Consider the following 15,702-nt stretch of genomic DNA (forward strand, 5'->3'; position numbering starts at 1 on the left):
ATAGGACTAACAGTGAAGTCATGTGTCTAATCACTGAGGTTATTTGTCATATATTACAGTGAGTCAGAGATTCTGACTGTCTGCCCACTGAATGCAGATGTTGCCCTCCAGCAGCAGCTCCCATCTGCAATCCATTCAGCAGAAGTTGATGGCACTCTTTGTTGCAGTGAGCTGCAGGAAAGGGCAGCAGTGCCCACCTGGCAGAGGAGCAGAAGTGCTGCCAGCTGCCCTTGGGGGATGTACTGCCAGGCTGTGCATGGAATGGGCAGAGCAGGAGCCACTCCTGGCACCAGCACAGCTCCTGCCGTGGCAGAAAGGAAGGGATGGAGCTCTGTGGGTGTCATTCCTGCTGCCCCAGGCACCAGCAGCCCCTCCTGTGGGTGGGCAGTGCCGAGTGTTGCCCTGGGCCGCACAGGGCTCTGCTTTAAAACATCCCACTAAAGCTTCAGCTAAGAGATCTTGTAAGAAAATCAGCCTCCAGAAGGAATGTATTTGCACCTCCATAGTAGGAGTATTGCATGAAGGTTAATAGCCAAAGGATCTTTTGGGAGCTAATTCTGCCCAAAATGTTAGGTGTGCTCTCCTCCTCAATGGATAATGGTAAGAGATATTTTGGAGAATGCCAGGATACACCACTTCTAGCAAACAGGAGACCCACGGGCTGCACAGATCTGTCCCTGTCACCAGCCAGGCAATTTATCACCAAAGGGAGCATGTGAATCAAGCTGGCTTTATGTCCACCCTTTATTCCTTTCTGCATTTATTCATTGAGCATCTGAAGTTTTTCCAGCAGTAGGAAGAAAGAAAAAACAATCCAGCAGTGATGAACAGACTATTCCTGCAGGTTCTGTTCTGGTAAAATATGAAGAATGACTCATAGAAAGAAGTACTTTAGCAGGTTACATCGGGTCAGGGCTGACTTTGTTGTACTTTAATGAGATCAGTCACAGTTGTGTAGGTCTGTGTTTTTAAAGCTTATTTCACTTGTTTTTATTTACCCAACATTCACTTTTCTCAGGGCATTGGAAACATGGACTATTTCTATCAGCAGTTCCAGTGTTTGCAGTGCAGCTGCTACAACACACAGATCATTTCTGAGTGTTGAGCTGCTCACAGCAGTCAGGGGCTGACCTTCCCTGCTGACAGCTGTCAGTCACTTACAGCTCGTGCTATTGCCTTGGGCTGAATCCCACTTTGTGCCAGAGGCAGGGCTGGTTCCACAGGACAAAAAATTTCAGTGTTCAAATAAGGAGGGTAAATTTGAGGGGCAGTGAGTGCTACCAGCAGTAGTTGAGGGGTCGGAGGGTGTGAGAGGGCTGCAGGTGCTGTGAGTGTTGGAGGAGCCGCACGCGCGGCGCTGACGGGCTCTGCGTCAGCAGCGCTTTGGCAGCAGAGCCAGCCCATCACAGCCAGCTCCAGGAACCCACAGCCAGTCCCACCTCTGCCTCCTCAGACACTCTTCCCAATCTGTGCCTGCCTGGAAGGCTGGCACATGCCTGAGTCATGTCTGCCGATCTGAAGATGTACTCGGGCTCTTCCACTAGGCAAGAAATTCCAAGGAAGAAGTAGAAGAAAGTGTGAGTGAATAAAGATGTGCTTGTGCAGTTACTACAAGTGTGAGCTTTGGCTGTGTTTGGTTTTGTTATAAGTTTGCAGCATTAGAGGTATTTTAAAAGCTCATTTAGTTCAGCAATAGTTGAGAGTTTCTGTTAATCCTTGCTGAAGCCTTGATTTTTGACACAATCCTTAATTGGCATGTTACTCCTCAGTGCTACCTGCAGCACACAAAAAGTTTAAATGATTAATCAAGTTGTTTGAGCAGATTTCAAGAGGATTAAGAATTAACTGGAGTTCACCAAAATTTTCCAGCTGAGATGCAGACCAGGGCTTTGATTCTACTCAGGACAGCAAGTTAATGTGTAACAAGCCAGGTTATCTCATCTGGTCACTTCTTGTGACTTAGGCGTAAATGGTGCATAGACAGGTATTTTCATTGCAGCAATAGCCACAGATTTCTGCCAGAAAAGTGGTTTTCAGGCTCAGTCCTTTAAATACTTCAATTACTGTTTGTTCATAAACTGGAAGAAAGAAGCATCTGAAAAGCAGTAAATGGCAATAGTGTGTTTATCTTATTTGTTAAAATTCCCTTTGAGCTGGGACTGATGGTCCAAGGGTATGCTGGCACTTCTTTCCATGAGTCATTCTGCATCCCCCCAGCTGCCAGTGAGGTTCAGCTCTGGATCTGAACCCTCCAGCTCAGGCCATTGCCTGGTGACATGGAACACTCCCTGTTTTATGCTGCCAGGTAGAAGTCAAAAAGTCCAAGCTTTGATTAGAAGTGCAGTTCTGGTCAGAGAAGTAACTGTAAAAAGGCATCTTTTAGGTGTCTTTTACTCAAGTGACATGCTCTCTCCATGGCCTTCAGGCACTTCTGCTGATCCTACTGATTCAGGACTGCAAACCCAGTAACACTGGTGCAAAGAGCTGGATTCTCCCCTGTTATGTGTGCTACCAGCAAAAGTCTTTGCTGTTTTGTAGTGCAGATTTTGAATAATTGTATGGTGTACCACAGGGGAGAGTAAAGCAGCTTGAGTTTTCCGACTGAAGAGAGAGTTTTGGTCTCAAGATCAGAAAAACAGAAATGACTGGAGTGTATTTAAACGAAGCCAATCTGACCCCAATGGCTGAATAAATCTGAAACCCCTCCATGTCATTTTAATTTCATCTCTTAAAGACCCACTTAAGCAAGACAAGCAAACACTGGTTCCTGGCATGCTTTTGTAAGCACTGTGTTGCCATTTTGCATTGACTTGTGTTTGTTGCTTATTTAATATTGCAGTGATGACTTCCAAGTTGATAAATAAATAAAAACACAAATTACATACCCTTAGGGCTGAGCAATGGAGCATTAAGGTCATGGAAAGAGTGGAGTGTGCAGTTCTAAAAGATTTTTCTGTGGGATGTGCTGATGATTCTTTGAAACTACTTACTGGAAAAATTATAGGTTGCAAAGCAATAAATCTGATCTTTGAGTGGGTTTTAATTTTGAAAAAGAACAATGTAAAAATGCCACCTTTGTGCTCAACAGCCCTTTTCTTTTAATGTTTCAGTTCAGAGATACCTTACATTTACTGCATTGCCAAGTATTATTTTCTTCTGATTTCTTAACTCCAGTTACTTTTGAAGAGTCCATGTGACTCCAAGGACCAATGGTTGGACTTTGTTTCCTGTCTTGCATGGGGAACGTTGTTATTCCTGCTTTTTAGCTTTTATTTCTGGGACAAGAGGTAAAAAATATTTAAGTACATTGAAAGTGCTGATGCTTGCCTGGTGGGAATTCTCAAAGAACCAAACCTGTGTAATCTCATTAGAGTGTCCCTCTGTATTTATGTGTTTAACTCCTTTAGAAGTAGTCTTATACCAGTTGAAGAGTCATTCATGTTGAAGTTTGATTAATGATATAAAAGAGAAGCTGTTGTGGTCATTGCCCTCCTTCCCACGGAGGAGGGAGATAACAGAGATCATTTTTCTTCTTCCTTAGGTATTATTCATTAATGAGTTCCCTTCTTCTTTCTTCTAGGCACCAGTAACAGATGTGCAGTTTGGCCCTATGAGACTTCATCAAGATCAACTTCAGGTAACACAGCAGTTCAAACTGAAGTCTTGATTTCTAAAATATCATAGATGTTAAAATTTACGACTAGAACTTCTTGGATTATAGAGATCTTCACAGAGAATTTTGATCAAGAGATAATGTGCACATAACAGATTTTTATAATGGCATTCTGTCTATGTGATGTCCTAAAACCTCTGCCTGTTTTCTCCAACCATCTCTCAGCTCATAAAAATAGAGCTATTTATTTTTTCTGCTATCAGTTACCTTGTAATCAGCTTAGTTTGTGCCTCGTTTTGTATTTTACTGGTAGTAAAATTCTTAATCACAATCTCATCAAACTGATACCAAGCCAACCAAACTTGTAATATCATTACAAAAGATATGAAGTGAGCTTAGCAAAATATATTTTTTAGTTGTTCATTACTGACTGACAATAATTAATCTTTTTTTATCCCTTTATTAATAAATGGTTTATGTCATTTGTTCCCTTACTTTGCCTGGGATGGACATGAGGTTTAGAGATCTGTGATTCTTTTGGAATCCTTTGGAAATTCCCCCATAACCCAAGGCATACTGAACCATTAATCATCCCAGGTGTTCCTCTGTCAGGAACTGCAGAACTCCTCAGCAGAGGCAATGTAGACCAAATAATTTGAAAATGTCTGTCTTAAGAACTGCAGTTAACCATCTTCTTCTCGAGCCATTGTCAGAACAGCAATATCATCAAAAATCAGATCTTAGGACATCCTCATCCAGCTGTTCCCCAAAATCAGAATAGTCCTTGAGTATTTCTGCCACCTGTATTGTTTTTAGTGATTGTGTCACTTTTGTACAGTCACAGACCACTCTGAAATGCTGCTGATTTATGCTGGTAATATAGCTGGCAGGTGTGAGGGAGGGAGAAGGTAGGCAACATTGCATTCTTGCCAGAGTCAGTCATACAACTCAGATCTCCTGAGTTTCTGTGCTATTATTGAAATCCGTTCTCCCCCTCTTAAGGAGTGTTATAGATTAACTTCACTAAACACAGCCATGACATAATTTTTGCAAACAGTTTTGCAGGCTCCTGAACTGAATGTGTGCAAAATCCTTCATTCTTACAAAAATATGCAGTACATGGGATTGTTAAGATTTACTGGTGTACATTTCACCAGCCTGGTCCAAATTGTAACAGCACTGGAGTTCCTAAAATCACACAGAAGATAAACAGCAGTGGGATGTGATGGGAGTCACACCTGCTTCACTTTGCCTGACCAAAACATATCTGAGTGTGGCTTGATTCAACTTCTGAAAGATTGGTGTCTTGGGACAACAGACCAAATGCTGGCTTAGTTACCCATTTCTCCCAAAAAGCTGCATGTGCTGAGCCATCCCCAAAATCAGCACAGATCCATTGTCTGCCCTGCTGTATCCTTTCAGGCAAGAGAAGTTTTCTTCTGCAAACATTATCCTGACACAAAGTACAATTACAGCAGTGAGTCTTCCTTTGCAGACTTTGTTAATCTTCTTTGCTGTATTAAATCCTAGAACTGGAAATACATTTTAAAGGAATTGGGCCTTATCATACTTTTAGTCTATAGGCATTGTGTTGATTTTAAAAAGGCTTAGAGAGATTAGTTACTGGCAATTACAAGGCAAGTTAGGGCAGAGCCAATAGTGGCTCCCAGGTCTGACCTCCAGTTCTGGATTTCAGCTATGATAATCTCCTTCTGTCATATAAATCCCATGGCAGGCTTTGTGTAGGAGTCACATAGGGACATACTCCGTATACAGTGGTACTGCTTATGAGTTCAGTCTGGCATGAGTTCCTTTTGACCAGCCTGTCCAGAGTTTGCAGAAACCCCACAGAGTGGGCAGCATCCACTACTTTGGGGGATTAGGATGAGATGGAAAGGAAAGCAGATTTTTTTGTCATGCCATTGAAGCAGCATTAAATACTTATTCACATAAGATGAACTGTGGGGTTTTGTTGTTGTTGTTGTTGGGTTTGGTTTGGGTTTTTTTTTTTTCCCTTTTCTGAAATATGATCCTGGCAAGAAAAATAAACCCCAAGAAAAAGGCTGCATGTGAGACAGTTTCAGAGAAGTGGACTCACTGTCAGTTCATGTACACTCAGGCATCTTGTCTCAGATTGCCTGAGCTCTTTCTATAGATAATGACAAGAGAGGCAATTCCAAAACTTGTTCTTCCCATGTGGATATGCCATGGCTTGGGCAGACTGTCGCATCCACTTGAAACACCTCTGTATACAGACAACTATAAGAAAATCAGTGGTCTGTAGAAAGCAATTCTCTTAAAAACAATGGATTAAGCCTCAAAAGTGGCTTTAAAAGCCATATTTAGAAGAGGAAAAGGTCACAGAATCCCCTGTAAGTGTAAGGCTTGTTTGTGATGCCCCACCCAGGTACTTTTGGTGTTTGCTGAGGAGGACGAGCAGAGCAGCGGGTTCCGCTGGGCGTGTGACAAGGCTGGATTCCGCTGCAACCTTGCCAGGACACCCCAGTCTGCACTGGAATGTTTTCTAGATAAGCACCATGACATTATCATCATTGACCATAGGCATTCCAGATACTTTGATGCCGAAGCATTATGCAGGTAAGCACCATTTCAGTGTAATTAATGCTTAACAATATAGTTAACACAGCATCAGGTTTTTTGCTTTTATATGATGTTTTTATAAACTCTATAGAGCAGTGATTTTTTTTTTTTTTGGTTTTAGACAGGTGTGCACTGGCAGCATCAAATACTGTTACTTCAGTGTTTTACATCTGATAGCAGCAGCATTTTTGGTTGTGTCCTAGGGTCTCTGAAGCTCCATCTGGCTTGGAGCCACAGTGTACAAGTTTGTTGCCATAGTGAACTGCTGGATATTTTTTGTGTTTCATTTTGTTGTTTGGTGGTTTTTTTTTTCAAATACCTGGTTCCTTGTTTTCACACTAAATAAACTGCAAAGATAGCATGTGCCACAAAGCACCTAAATTAATTAATTAACTTCATTAATGTTCTAATTTTTTTGGAATGTCACTTCCTGTTGAATAACTCCCAGTGCTAACAGGCAATGTTTGGTGTGCACATTTCCATACCTACAACATTTGAAAGTACGTTATGAAGAGCAAAATTGCAAACAGATTCCAAAAATAACTTTAGAAACTGCTGTGAAGTGTGAAAAAAGGAGGGAAGGATTTGAGTCTCTCTCCACAGAGCCTGGGCAGGCAGCAGTGCCTTGCTCCAGAGGCTCCGCAGTGAAATCGCCCTGGGAATGTGAGCAAGGCTGTGGGGTGGGTGCCAGGGTCACACTGTGTGCCCTGGGGACTCTGCTGGGCCAAAGGCTCTCGCTGGGCTGGGACAAGTGGGTGAGATCTTTGTCAGGCCAGCACTAGGTAGCAGTGCTGTTCCCTGTGTTCCATTTTTACCAATCTGCCCCAGAATTCAGTAAAATGCACCTTAAATGAGTGAGGCCAAGCCCTTCAAACAAGTCCATTAAATGCTGTTTCAGAGAGGATATTTTTTGCTATTCCCCCACTGGGAGTACTTGAGTTGTAGATTAATCTATGTTCATGGAGTCTCAGATATCATTTATTCTCCTTTCTTAGCAGCAGGCTCAGGATTTGACATTTGTTTGTTGTTAAATGATTAAAAAAAGATATTTTAAGAAAAGTGCTGTCTGAAGGTTCTATAAAGTCATGTTTTTTGAAATGTGAACTTAAAAAGAATTTAAATGGTTTGTTTTTTATTTAAAGGTCTATCAGAACAACAAAAGCCTCAGAAAACACAGTCATTATTTGTGTAGTACAAAGGTAAATACTCATATCTTTCCTTTTCCCTGTGATCAAAACTGTGAATCTTACCATTGTAAAAGTTAACCTGAAAAACATTAACATTAAAAAACCTGAATTAGATCTTCCTACTGTGCTAATAATAATGTGCTGTACCATAGTTTTTACTATACTTTACCATAGGATTGGGACAGAAATTGTTTTTTTTTTTAATTTCTAGGTTTTTAACTCAAGAATCTCACTTGGAGTTTTGTTTTGGGTTCCTCCTCACACTCCCCCATCACTGCAGGCTTTCACAGGATGTTTCAAACAACTTCTGCACATCCTGTACAAAACTCTCTTGTGTTTTGAACCTTTCTTAATCTACCTTTCAATATGAATAATCTCAATATTTCAATATTCTTTCAATATGAAAACCAGAGATCTGCTGAGTGTGAAAAGTGACATAGAACAATTTGATCAGTACAAAGCGTTATCTGACCACAGCAGTTTTTAAAAGCAAAAGAGATTATGACATCTCAGTAAAGTACTGCATGTGCTGTTTCCTTCCCCCTCCTTTGAAATCATTACCTGTAAAATAATGTAAATGTAAAAAATAAAGAAATTCTGTGTATTTCATGAAATGAAATAAGTGGAAGATAATTTCCTCCAAGTATAATTTGGGAATGGCCATTTCTCAGAACACATTAATTCTGACAAGCAGTTCTGAGGTGTTGAAATTTACCATTAAAAACACACTACCATCTCTACCAAAAAAAAAAGGACCCTAAACATTTCAAGATCCAAAACTTCCTGCATAAATCAAAGCTGTTGTGCCATGTGCTAAACATGACCAGCTTCAATCTGCCTATTGACAAACCCTTCCTATAATGGCTTTTCTTCCTGATTCCAGCCATACATTCATGTATGTTGAAGGCTCTTTTTAACAGTTATAGCCTGAGTATTCAGATACTTCATTTGGGAATGTGTCCCAAATGTGAATTACTAGAAGGCAGTGGGTAGGCAACACCAGAAAATCCATCTTCATTCAGGCACCTTGAGTTGCCCATCTAAGATTTGGTACATTCAGATAACAGTAATTTCTTAAAACTTTGGCTGTGCAGACTTTCAGGTGCTGACTAATGCCAGCATAAACAACAAGGATCCAGTACAGAAAAAGTCCAATTATCTAGCTCAATAATTGGTTTCCTTGAAGCATTAGAGTTTTTTTGATGTAAGCAGCTCATTACATGCACGAAGGAAAATAACATTTTGGCTTATCTATGCCAAAGACGAAAGCTTATAAAAATTACAAAAAATATGTTTTATTCCTATATCCTGTAAGGATCTAGCAGTATTAGGCTCAGTGTGACATCTGGGGTACAAGTAGATGAATGGATTGTGAAATTTGGTCTGAGTGAATTACAGAATCTCTGATTTATCCTCCTTGTTTCAAAGGCACCCTGATCGTGAGGAGTCATCCATCTTGCCCCTGATCTCTGCTGGCTTCACAAGGGTATGTGCTGTGCTCGGCTGCCTTGCTCTGGCATTCCAACATTGCCATGCAAGAAGCTCTCCAGAAGTTTGGCTGCCAGTCACCATTTGTGACAGTGATCCGACCTGTAGATTCTTTTTGAGCTGCTCATTCTTCTGTGTCCCAATTCTGAGCGTTGACATGACACTCTTGGGGATGTAAGGAGTGGGACTGACTTCTCTACTTCAAGCATTAATTTCAGATTAAATGCTTGATCGTTCCCTTGAAAAGTTGACATTGACAAATTGATTAGTGGCAGAGTCAGAGAGCAGCTTGCAGTGAACAACAGAATGCGCTGTGGGAAATTTCTTCTGTCAAATGCCAATTCCCATTGTAAACAGGTTTCACACACTGTCAAGTGCTATTAGCTATTGTTTGGAGGCACCTGAGAAGCACTGCACTGCATCTGTTCCTTGGCAACTGTTCCAGCTGAGCAGGAAAGGTGCTAATTAGTGCATCAGTTAAATGGGCACCTTATTGCCTTCAGCTGACACTAGAACAAGGTTGGGCCTGGTTCACAGCACAATTCCAAATATTTGGTTGCGTGCTCTCCAGATTTTTGCTGTTCCATCACGTTCCATTTGTGCCCATCTGCTTATTCCTAGTATGGGCCTGATCCAGGAAATGCTACAGCCTGAAGATAATGGCATTTATATGAACAGAGTCATTCCAGAGGGCACATAAGTAATTCAACACAGGTTCTGAATTATTTATGGCTCAGAGCCTTGGAAATGGGGCTAATGGCAAAGCATAGAAAATTTTGTTTAGCAGCTTAGATTGTGGTGGCTTACCTGTGATAATCAGTTGTCCTGCCCAAAATATCCATGTCTGTGGGAGTTTAGTGTGAACAAAGATTTAACATTCAGGCTCATACCTGGTAAATATGAAATGGTTTTTAAAAAGTGAAAATACTGAGATCATTGCGATAAAAACCCCAAGGTCAATAAAGGTGTATTTCACAGAAAATTTTATTGTCATCTGTATAGAAAATTTGGTATATTAGCAGTTGGAAACTCATAATAATTTCAAATTTTAACATTTCATTATTATTTTAAGAAAGCTAAAAGTGGATTTAAAAAAAATTACAATGATCTTGCCAACAATCACAGAGAATAAACAGGACGGTTGAACCTCATTGCCATGAGGATCTGTCACCTTTTCAAAATGCAGTAACTTGAAAAATTTTGCTAGTACCAAAAAATAATCTCTCATTGCTCTTGTCCCAGTATGTTCATTTTTGGCATATCTGCTTCTCTTCTGGTTCTTTAGCAAGCAAAAGAAATCAGACCTTCAAATCCTTGCAGACAGGAATGTGTATTAATGAAATATTTCTAACCTTCTATTTGCAGAGATATGTAGAAAATTCTAGTAGAATGGCCTGTTACAATGAATTGATTCAGCTGGAATTTGGACAGGTGCAGGCACAATTCAAACTAAGGTAATTTTACCAACATTATTATCAACAAAGAATTTTCAATTTTGCCAGATCTTTAATAGAGTATTTATTTTAATCTGCAGTAGTTAATTATAGAATGTCAGTTACTTGAAGAAAATACATTAATTGTTAGACTACAACATTATTCAGTATGGAGTTGTAATACTTTATTTTCATATATAAGAAGAATAAAGTGGATAAAATTCTTTTGATGCCTTTTTCTTTTTTCTCCAGGGCATGTAATTCATTATTTACAGCATTAGAGAAAAGTCAAGAAGCCATTGAGATCACAAGTGAAGACCATGTAATACAGGTTTGTTCCAGTCATAACTACAGAAAAATTCCTCTGTGTTTTATTTTGTCTATGATTACACTTACTCTTTCTTACAGCACAAGAATCTAATCTAACTTAATGGTTCTGAAAGATTGAAGTGATTTTAGCTGTAGAGTAGAATTTTCTCCATTTAAAGTGTCTGGCATAAATCAAATAAATTCTAATGGAGATTGCTGTTTCTGAATGAATAAGAATTTACTCTCTTGTTTCTATTTTTTGTATTGACTCCTTATCTCTATTATTCATTCCTTCTCTGTATCAAGAATGAATACAGCCGCTGGCTTATGTGCACTCTTTTCCAAAAATATTTGATGTTAATTTGATGCTCTTTAAAATTGAATGGATGTTCTATTCAAATAATTGTACTTGTTTTTTCCTAAAATCTGATACTGTTTGATGTATCAGAATTTTTGGGCCAACTGTTTTTGAATGTAATCCTCTCTTAGAAATATCTTTAAAACAGGGAAAAGAAATTGTGCTTAGTTTTGCAGTTCTGAAAACCATCATCTTTTTAAAGGAGTTAGTTCCATCCCTAGCCATGAAGCAGTGACAAGTGATTTTATTATCAGTAAAGAGCTTGAGTCTAAGCCCCTGGGAATTGTAACATGCATACAAATTGTGCCTTCTTGAGCCAAATCTTGACAATGGCAACTTCATTGAAGGATGTGCCTCCTTCATCCCTTTTACAAAAATAACAGAACACATCCTGAGGTTGTTTTAAATACACTTTTTGCAGACCAGACTTGCTGACAGCCCCAGGGTTTGAGAGAAGTGACACTTGCAGGAGTCCTGGAGCTGCAGCAGGCACAGGGAGGGGAAGGAAGGGATCCTTTGGGATGGAGCTTTTAGAGGAGAACATTAGATGTAGAGTGGCTCTTTTTCCTTTCTCTCACATGAAAACATTGTAAGTTGTAAGTTTAATATTGTAAAATATTGTAAGGCTTTCAGAAGCTGCTGTGCCAGGACTGTGCTTGTACCTCAGCAGTGAGAGGCCAGGAAGGGTGGACTGTGGGTACCAGTGTTCAGCTTTGTTGGGCAAGGGCCAAAAACTGCAGTGAAATGCAACATTCACTTTAGGGAGCAGCCTGCTTTATTAAATCCCACTGCTTCCACTCTGCTTGGCTGGGCCTGGCCTGGACAGGGGGATAGGGCTGGCTGGCCCTGACACAGAATCAGGTGATGAATTTGCCAATAGATATGGATAATATTCCTATGGTATTCCAACATCCAGTTGGTGATTTTTAGGAACACTGAGGTAGGTTTGAGGTTTATTGGTTTGGGAAGTGACAGAGCCAGTTTTTCAGGAATTTATGTTGTCTGTCTAAACTCTGTGGATATGTGATACTCAGCTGTTTATGTAATTTCCCTCTCTTTGCTGACATGCACACACTCTGCACAACTGCTCTAGCATGGAAATTCCTGGTTTGCTTCACAACAAAAAAATGTGAGCATCTCTCTCAGGAATAGTACATGCAGACACTTATTTCGGGCTGGGAAAGAGACCTCCTGGTTAAGCTAGCAAAACAAGGGATTCTCTTGTGTTTTAAGTATTCTGTTGAATGGGTGTTTGTTTTTGTTTTTTTTTTATCTCACAGTACGTCAATCCTGCTTTTGAAACAATGATGGGCTATCAAATAGGTGAACTAATAGAAAAGGAATTAACAGAAGTGCCTATAAATGAAAAAAAAGCTGATTTCCTAGATACTATTAATTCCTGCATAAAGATAGGAAAGGTGAGTAATGGAATTGAATCACTTTTATTTGCTACCTGTATAAGTTATTGTAGTCCAGCAGTGAAACACATTGTGACTTGCAGCTTCACAGACACACAGCATTTGCAACTTAAAACAAGAACAGGAAGTAAAAAATTTCTCATTTTTAAGGGCTTCTTTCTCTTTTCTTGCTTGGTAGAGATACTTGTTTTACAAAAATAAGTGACTTGCTGTGTTTCTTTATAATTTATGCTGTTCATAGCAAATGGTGTGGGAGTATTGAAGAAAAATGAGATGGATGCACATGTTATCTGGTGCTATGTAAATTGGAAAAGTACCATATTGAAGAATTTCACCATGAAATGTGGAAGCTGATTTGCAAGTTCAGAATGTAAAAATACCAAGGAGACATTTGCAATATCACTTGGAAGTGACTGGCAGTGCCAGCTGCCAGTCTGTTTAATTCCCTAATGGCATGGGAGCTGTCTAATGGATTTCCATTAGAAGGGTTCACTGCTCAGAGACGAGCTGGTTCCTGCTGTCATTGAACATGACAGAGTGCCTTGTAGGAGCAGGGGATGGAGGCTGCACAGAGGGGTTTGGGAAGGGCTGTGTGGGACGATGCTCCATGGCCCAGGGTCAGGGGCACTGTCCTGGGAGGCAGCACAGCACTGGCACAGGGCAGGGCGTGCCCAAGGGAGTCACTCTGGATCTAAAAGCACAAATGCAGAGTTGTGGTGAGTCCTGCTCTGGGGGTCAGGGTGCTGGCACAGCCTCAGTGGCAAAAGCTGGGTGCAGATTCCAGGTGCATTTCAAGGAGATTGTGTTGCTCATTTCCACCAGTGTTGGCCTGTTGGAAGAGGTCCCAGGCAGTAATTTGGGTTATGGTGCTTCACCCTTTGGTTGCCTGACTGAAGTTATTTCAGTAAATGTGTGCAGTACAAAACTGATGTTAGGAGGGAGTATTTATTAAGTTATAATTCAAATGCATTAGATGTGTCAGGCTTTAAATCCACACCATCAATTCTCAAGATATAAAGTGATAAAATTTTTTAATATTTTAGTGAGCTGATAAAAAATTCATTAATAATGGAAATATATTTTACTCTATGAGTGATAGAAATCTAAATCTAATTCATCTCCTTCCTTGTACTAATTTTACTCCTGACTGTGTGGCTTTAACAGTGAGGGCTAATGAAATGCTGCCTACTTAAACCTGTCTCAGCAGCCTAAGCTGTTTTAGGTGGATATATTCTGTTTGCAGGTGTTCTGTGTTTCCCTCTGGAACATTGTATAATATGTAATCTATACAACCTTAAATTTATGTGTTAATATAAAAATGAATTGCCAATTAAATTATTACAGGAATCATTTGCAAGTAGAGGTTAACTGTGAGGAACAACCTTTGAAATACTTGAAGTTTTGACATCATTTGTGTCAAGATATTACAGCATTTTCAGAGGTTCCTGAGTTACCTGGATCATTCTGATGTGGTCTCTGTGTAGTTTTCAGACTTGTGATTTCTTTATATCCTAAATTTAGAAGTTGCTTCTCACTACAATAGGTCATATTTTGGCTACAGCAAAGTAGGTTGGTGTAGGTTACAGCACATCAAAAAAAGGAAACTGTCTGCTGCTGTGATAATCTCCTGTCAACAGGTTTGACTTTTGTTTTGAACAAATATGGTACTATACATACAGAGTAATAAAAATAATAGAAAGCAAGTTTTTCTGATCTTTGGAAAAATCTAAACTGCATGAAATTTATCTTGTCTTCAAATGGAATTTAGGAAGATGGACTCTTGCAGCATTTCATCTCTTGTGCTGACAAGCATAGTGCTGTGAGCAGGTTCTCTTAGCAAAAAACATATCTCTGGAAGTTAATTTTTTGTTACTACAGCTGTCTGTAATTTGCCACAAGCCAATGTTATTGAAATGTTCATCCATCCATACTTGAGGAGTTAAAAAGGAGTTGTGCTTTCCTTCATTCTACTGTTTCATGATTCAAATTGCATCCATTAAGATGTGCAGTTCTGACTAGAATTCCTGCTGCCTCTGCTCTCTGCAGCCTGCTTTAGTTTTGCTTTTTCTGCAGTGATATGAACACCTACTGATGAAGCAGACAGGCCATGCAATTCCTCTCCCCCTTTGGGAACTGTTGGCAAGGTCTTTGCAGAGGGGGTGGGAGAGCAATCCCACTCTGTGATAAAGGTCTGTGGCAGCGCCTTTTAGCTCAGCCTGCAGTTCTGTGGGACTGTGTCCATGGTGTTTGATAAAGGTCTGTGGCAGCGCCTTTTAGCTCAGCCTGCAGTTCTGTGGGACTGCGTTCATGGTGTTTATTTTGGTTTGCTCTGTTTTCTGCAAGCATTTGCTGAACTTTGCTGTGTGGTGCAGGAAGCCCCAGTGTAAAAGGAAGGCTGAGCTGGGGGGTTCCTCACTGTGGATAGTGCCTTCCTCATGGAGTTTGGGAGCTCAGCTCTGATGCCCTCTGTCAGGAATGGCAGTCTGGGGTTTGCTCTTTGCTCTGGTTTGATCCCAGCATCCCCACAGCAGGAGCTGGCCATGGAGCTTGTGTGGCTCCAGTGCAGACACAACCATGGGCCTGAGTGACAGCACATCTTGGGAATAGCTCCTCTCTGCTGGATTGCTGACAGAGGCTCTGGGAGGGAGCATATGGTGTTCTTAAAATATGTTTAAGTGACATCCCTGGGAGAACTTCACCTACCAGCAGGAGTTTGGCTGGGACCTCCTGCTTCTCAGAATTGCACTGACCTTTTCCCTCACACATTTCCTGCCACAGTTTCACAGGTTTTAGAAATTCACAAGTTAAAAAATCGATCTGTTGCCTAAGAAGAACACATTAGTGAATAACCTGCCTTGAAAAGGATATGCTTTCAATGAGGGAATTATCCAATCTGTAGTTTATGACTTCACCCCTTTGTGCACATCCTGGGTTTATTACCTGGGTTAGAGATCAATTACTCATCTCTACCTCATCCTGGTTGTCAGGAAACTATTGATGTGCATACTTTTAATTATGAGAGCATTGAATTTTGTGGTGCTTGCTTTATCTTCATTTGTATTCCTCAAGCAGCTCACGGAAGGCATTATGCTCACTACACAGTTTGTTATTCACAGTTCTCTTCTCTGACAGATCCTCAGAAAAGCCTTTAATGTTTTTCTTTTCCGTACAGCCTGTCACCATGCAGTTCTCTGTGGGCTGGAGTCTTTATTTGCTGGCTCCATCCACATAAATGTAAAACTATTCTCTCTGTACCTGTGTTCTGGCCAGCTTGACTGAGAAATCTGTCAGTCTC

The 15,702-nt window shown here is 40.4% G+C and overlaps 1 protein-coding gene across 5 annotated transcripts in view; it reads left to right on the forward strand.

Moving 5' to 3' along the window:
* The window catches only part of PDE8A (phosphodiesterase 8A), a 120,866-nt gene that overhangs the window by 86,291 nt on the left and 18,873 nt on the right, over window positions 1-15,702 (forward strand). For 4 of the 5 annotated variants that reach the window (XM_064721925.1, XM_064721927.1, XM_064721928.1 and 1 more), the window contains 7 exons: window positions 3,581-3,637; window positions 6,021-6,211; window positions 7,357-7,413; window positions 8,830-8,887; window positions 10,255-10,343; window positions 10,575-10,653; window positions 12,270-12,407. In XM_064721925.1, the coding sequence (XP_064577995.1) occupies window positions 3,581-3,637; window positions 6,021-6,211; window positions 7,357-7,413; window positions 8,830-8,887; window positions 10,255-10,343; window positions 10,575-10,653; window positions 12,270-12,407 (669 nt within the window). The remainder of the gene's footprint in view (window positions 1-3,580; window positions 3,638-6,020; window positions 6,212-7,356; window positions 7,414-8,829; window positions 8,888-10,254; window positions 10,344-10,574; window positions 10,654-12,269; window positions 12,408-15,702) is intronic. The other variant, XM_064721926.1, reaches the window with a different exon arrangement.

Source organism: Zonotrichia leucophrys, chromosome 10 (assembly GCF_028769735.1).
Source record: "Zonotrichia leucophrys gambelii isolate GWCS_2022_RI chromosome 10, RI_Zleu_2.0, whole genome shotgun sequence".
NCBI classification, from domain to species: Eukaryota; Metazoa; Chordata; class Aves; order Passeriformes; family Passerellidae; genus Zonotrichia; species Zonotrichia leucophrys.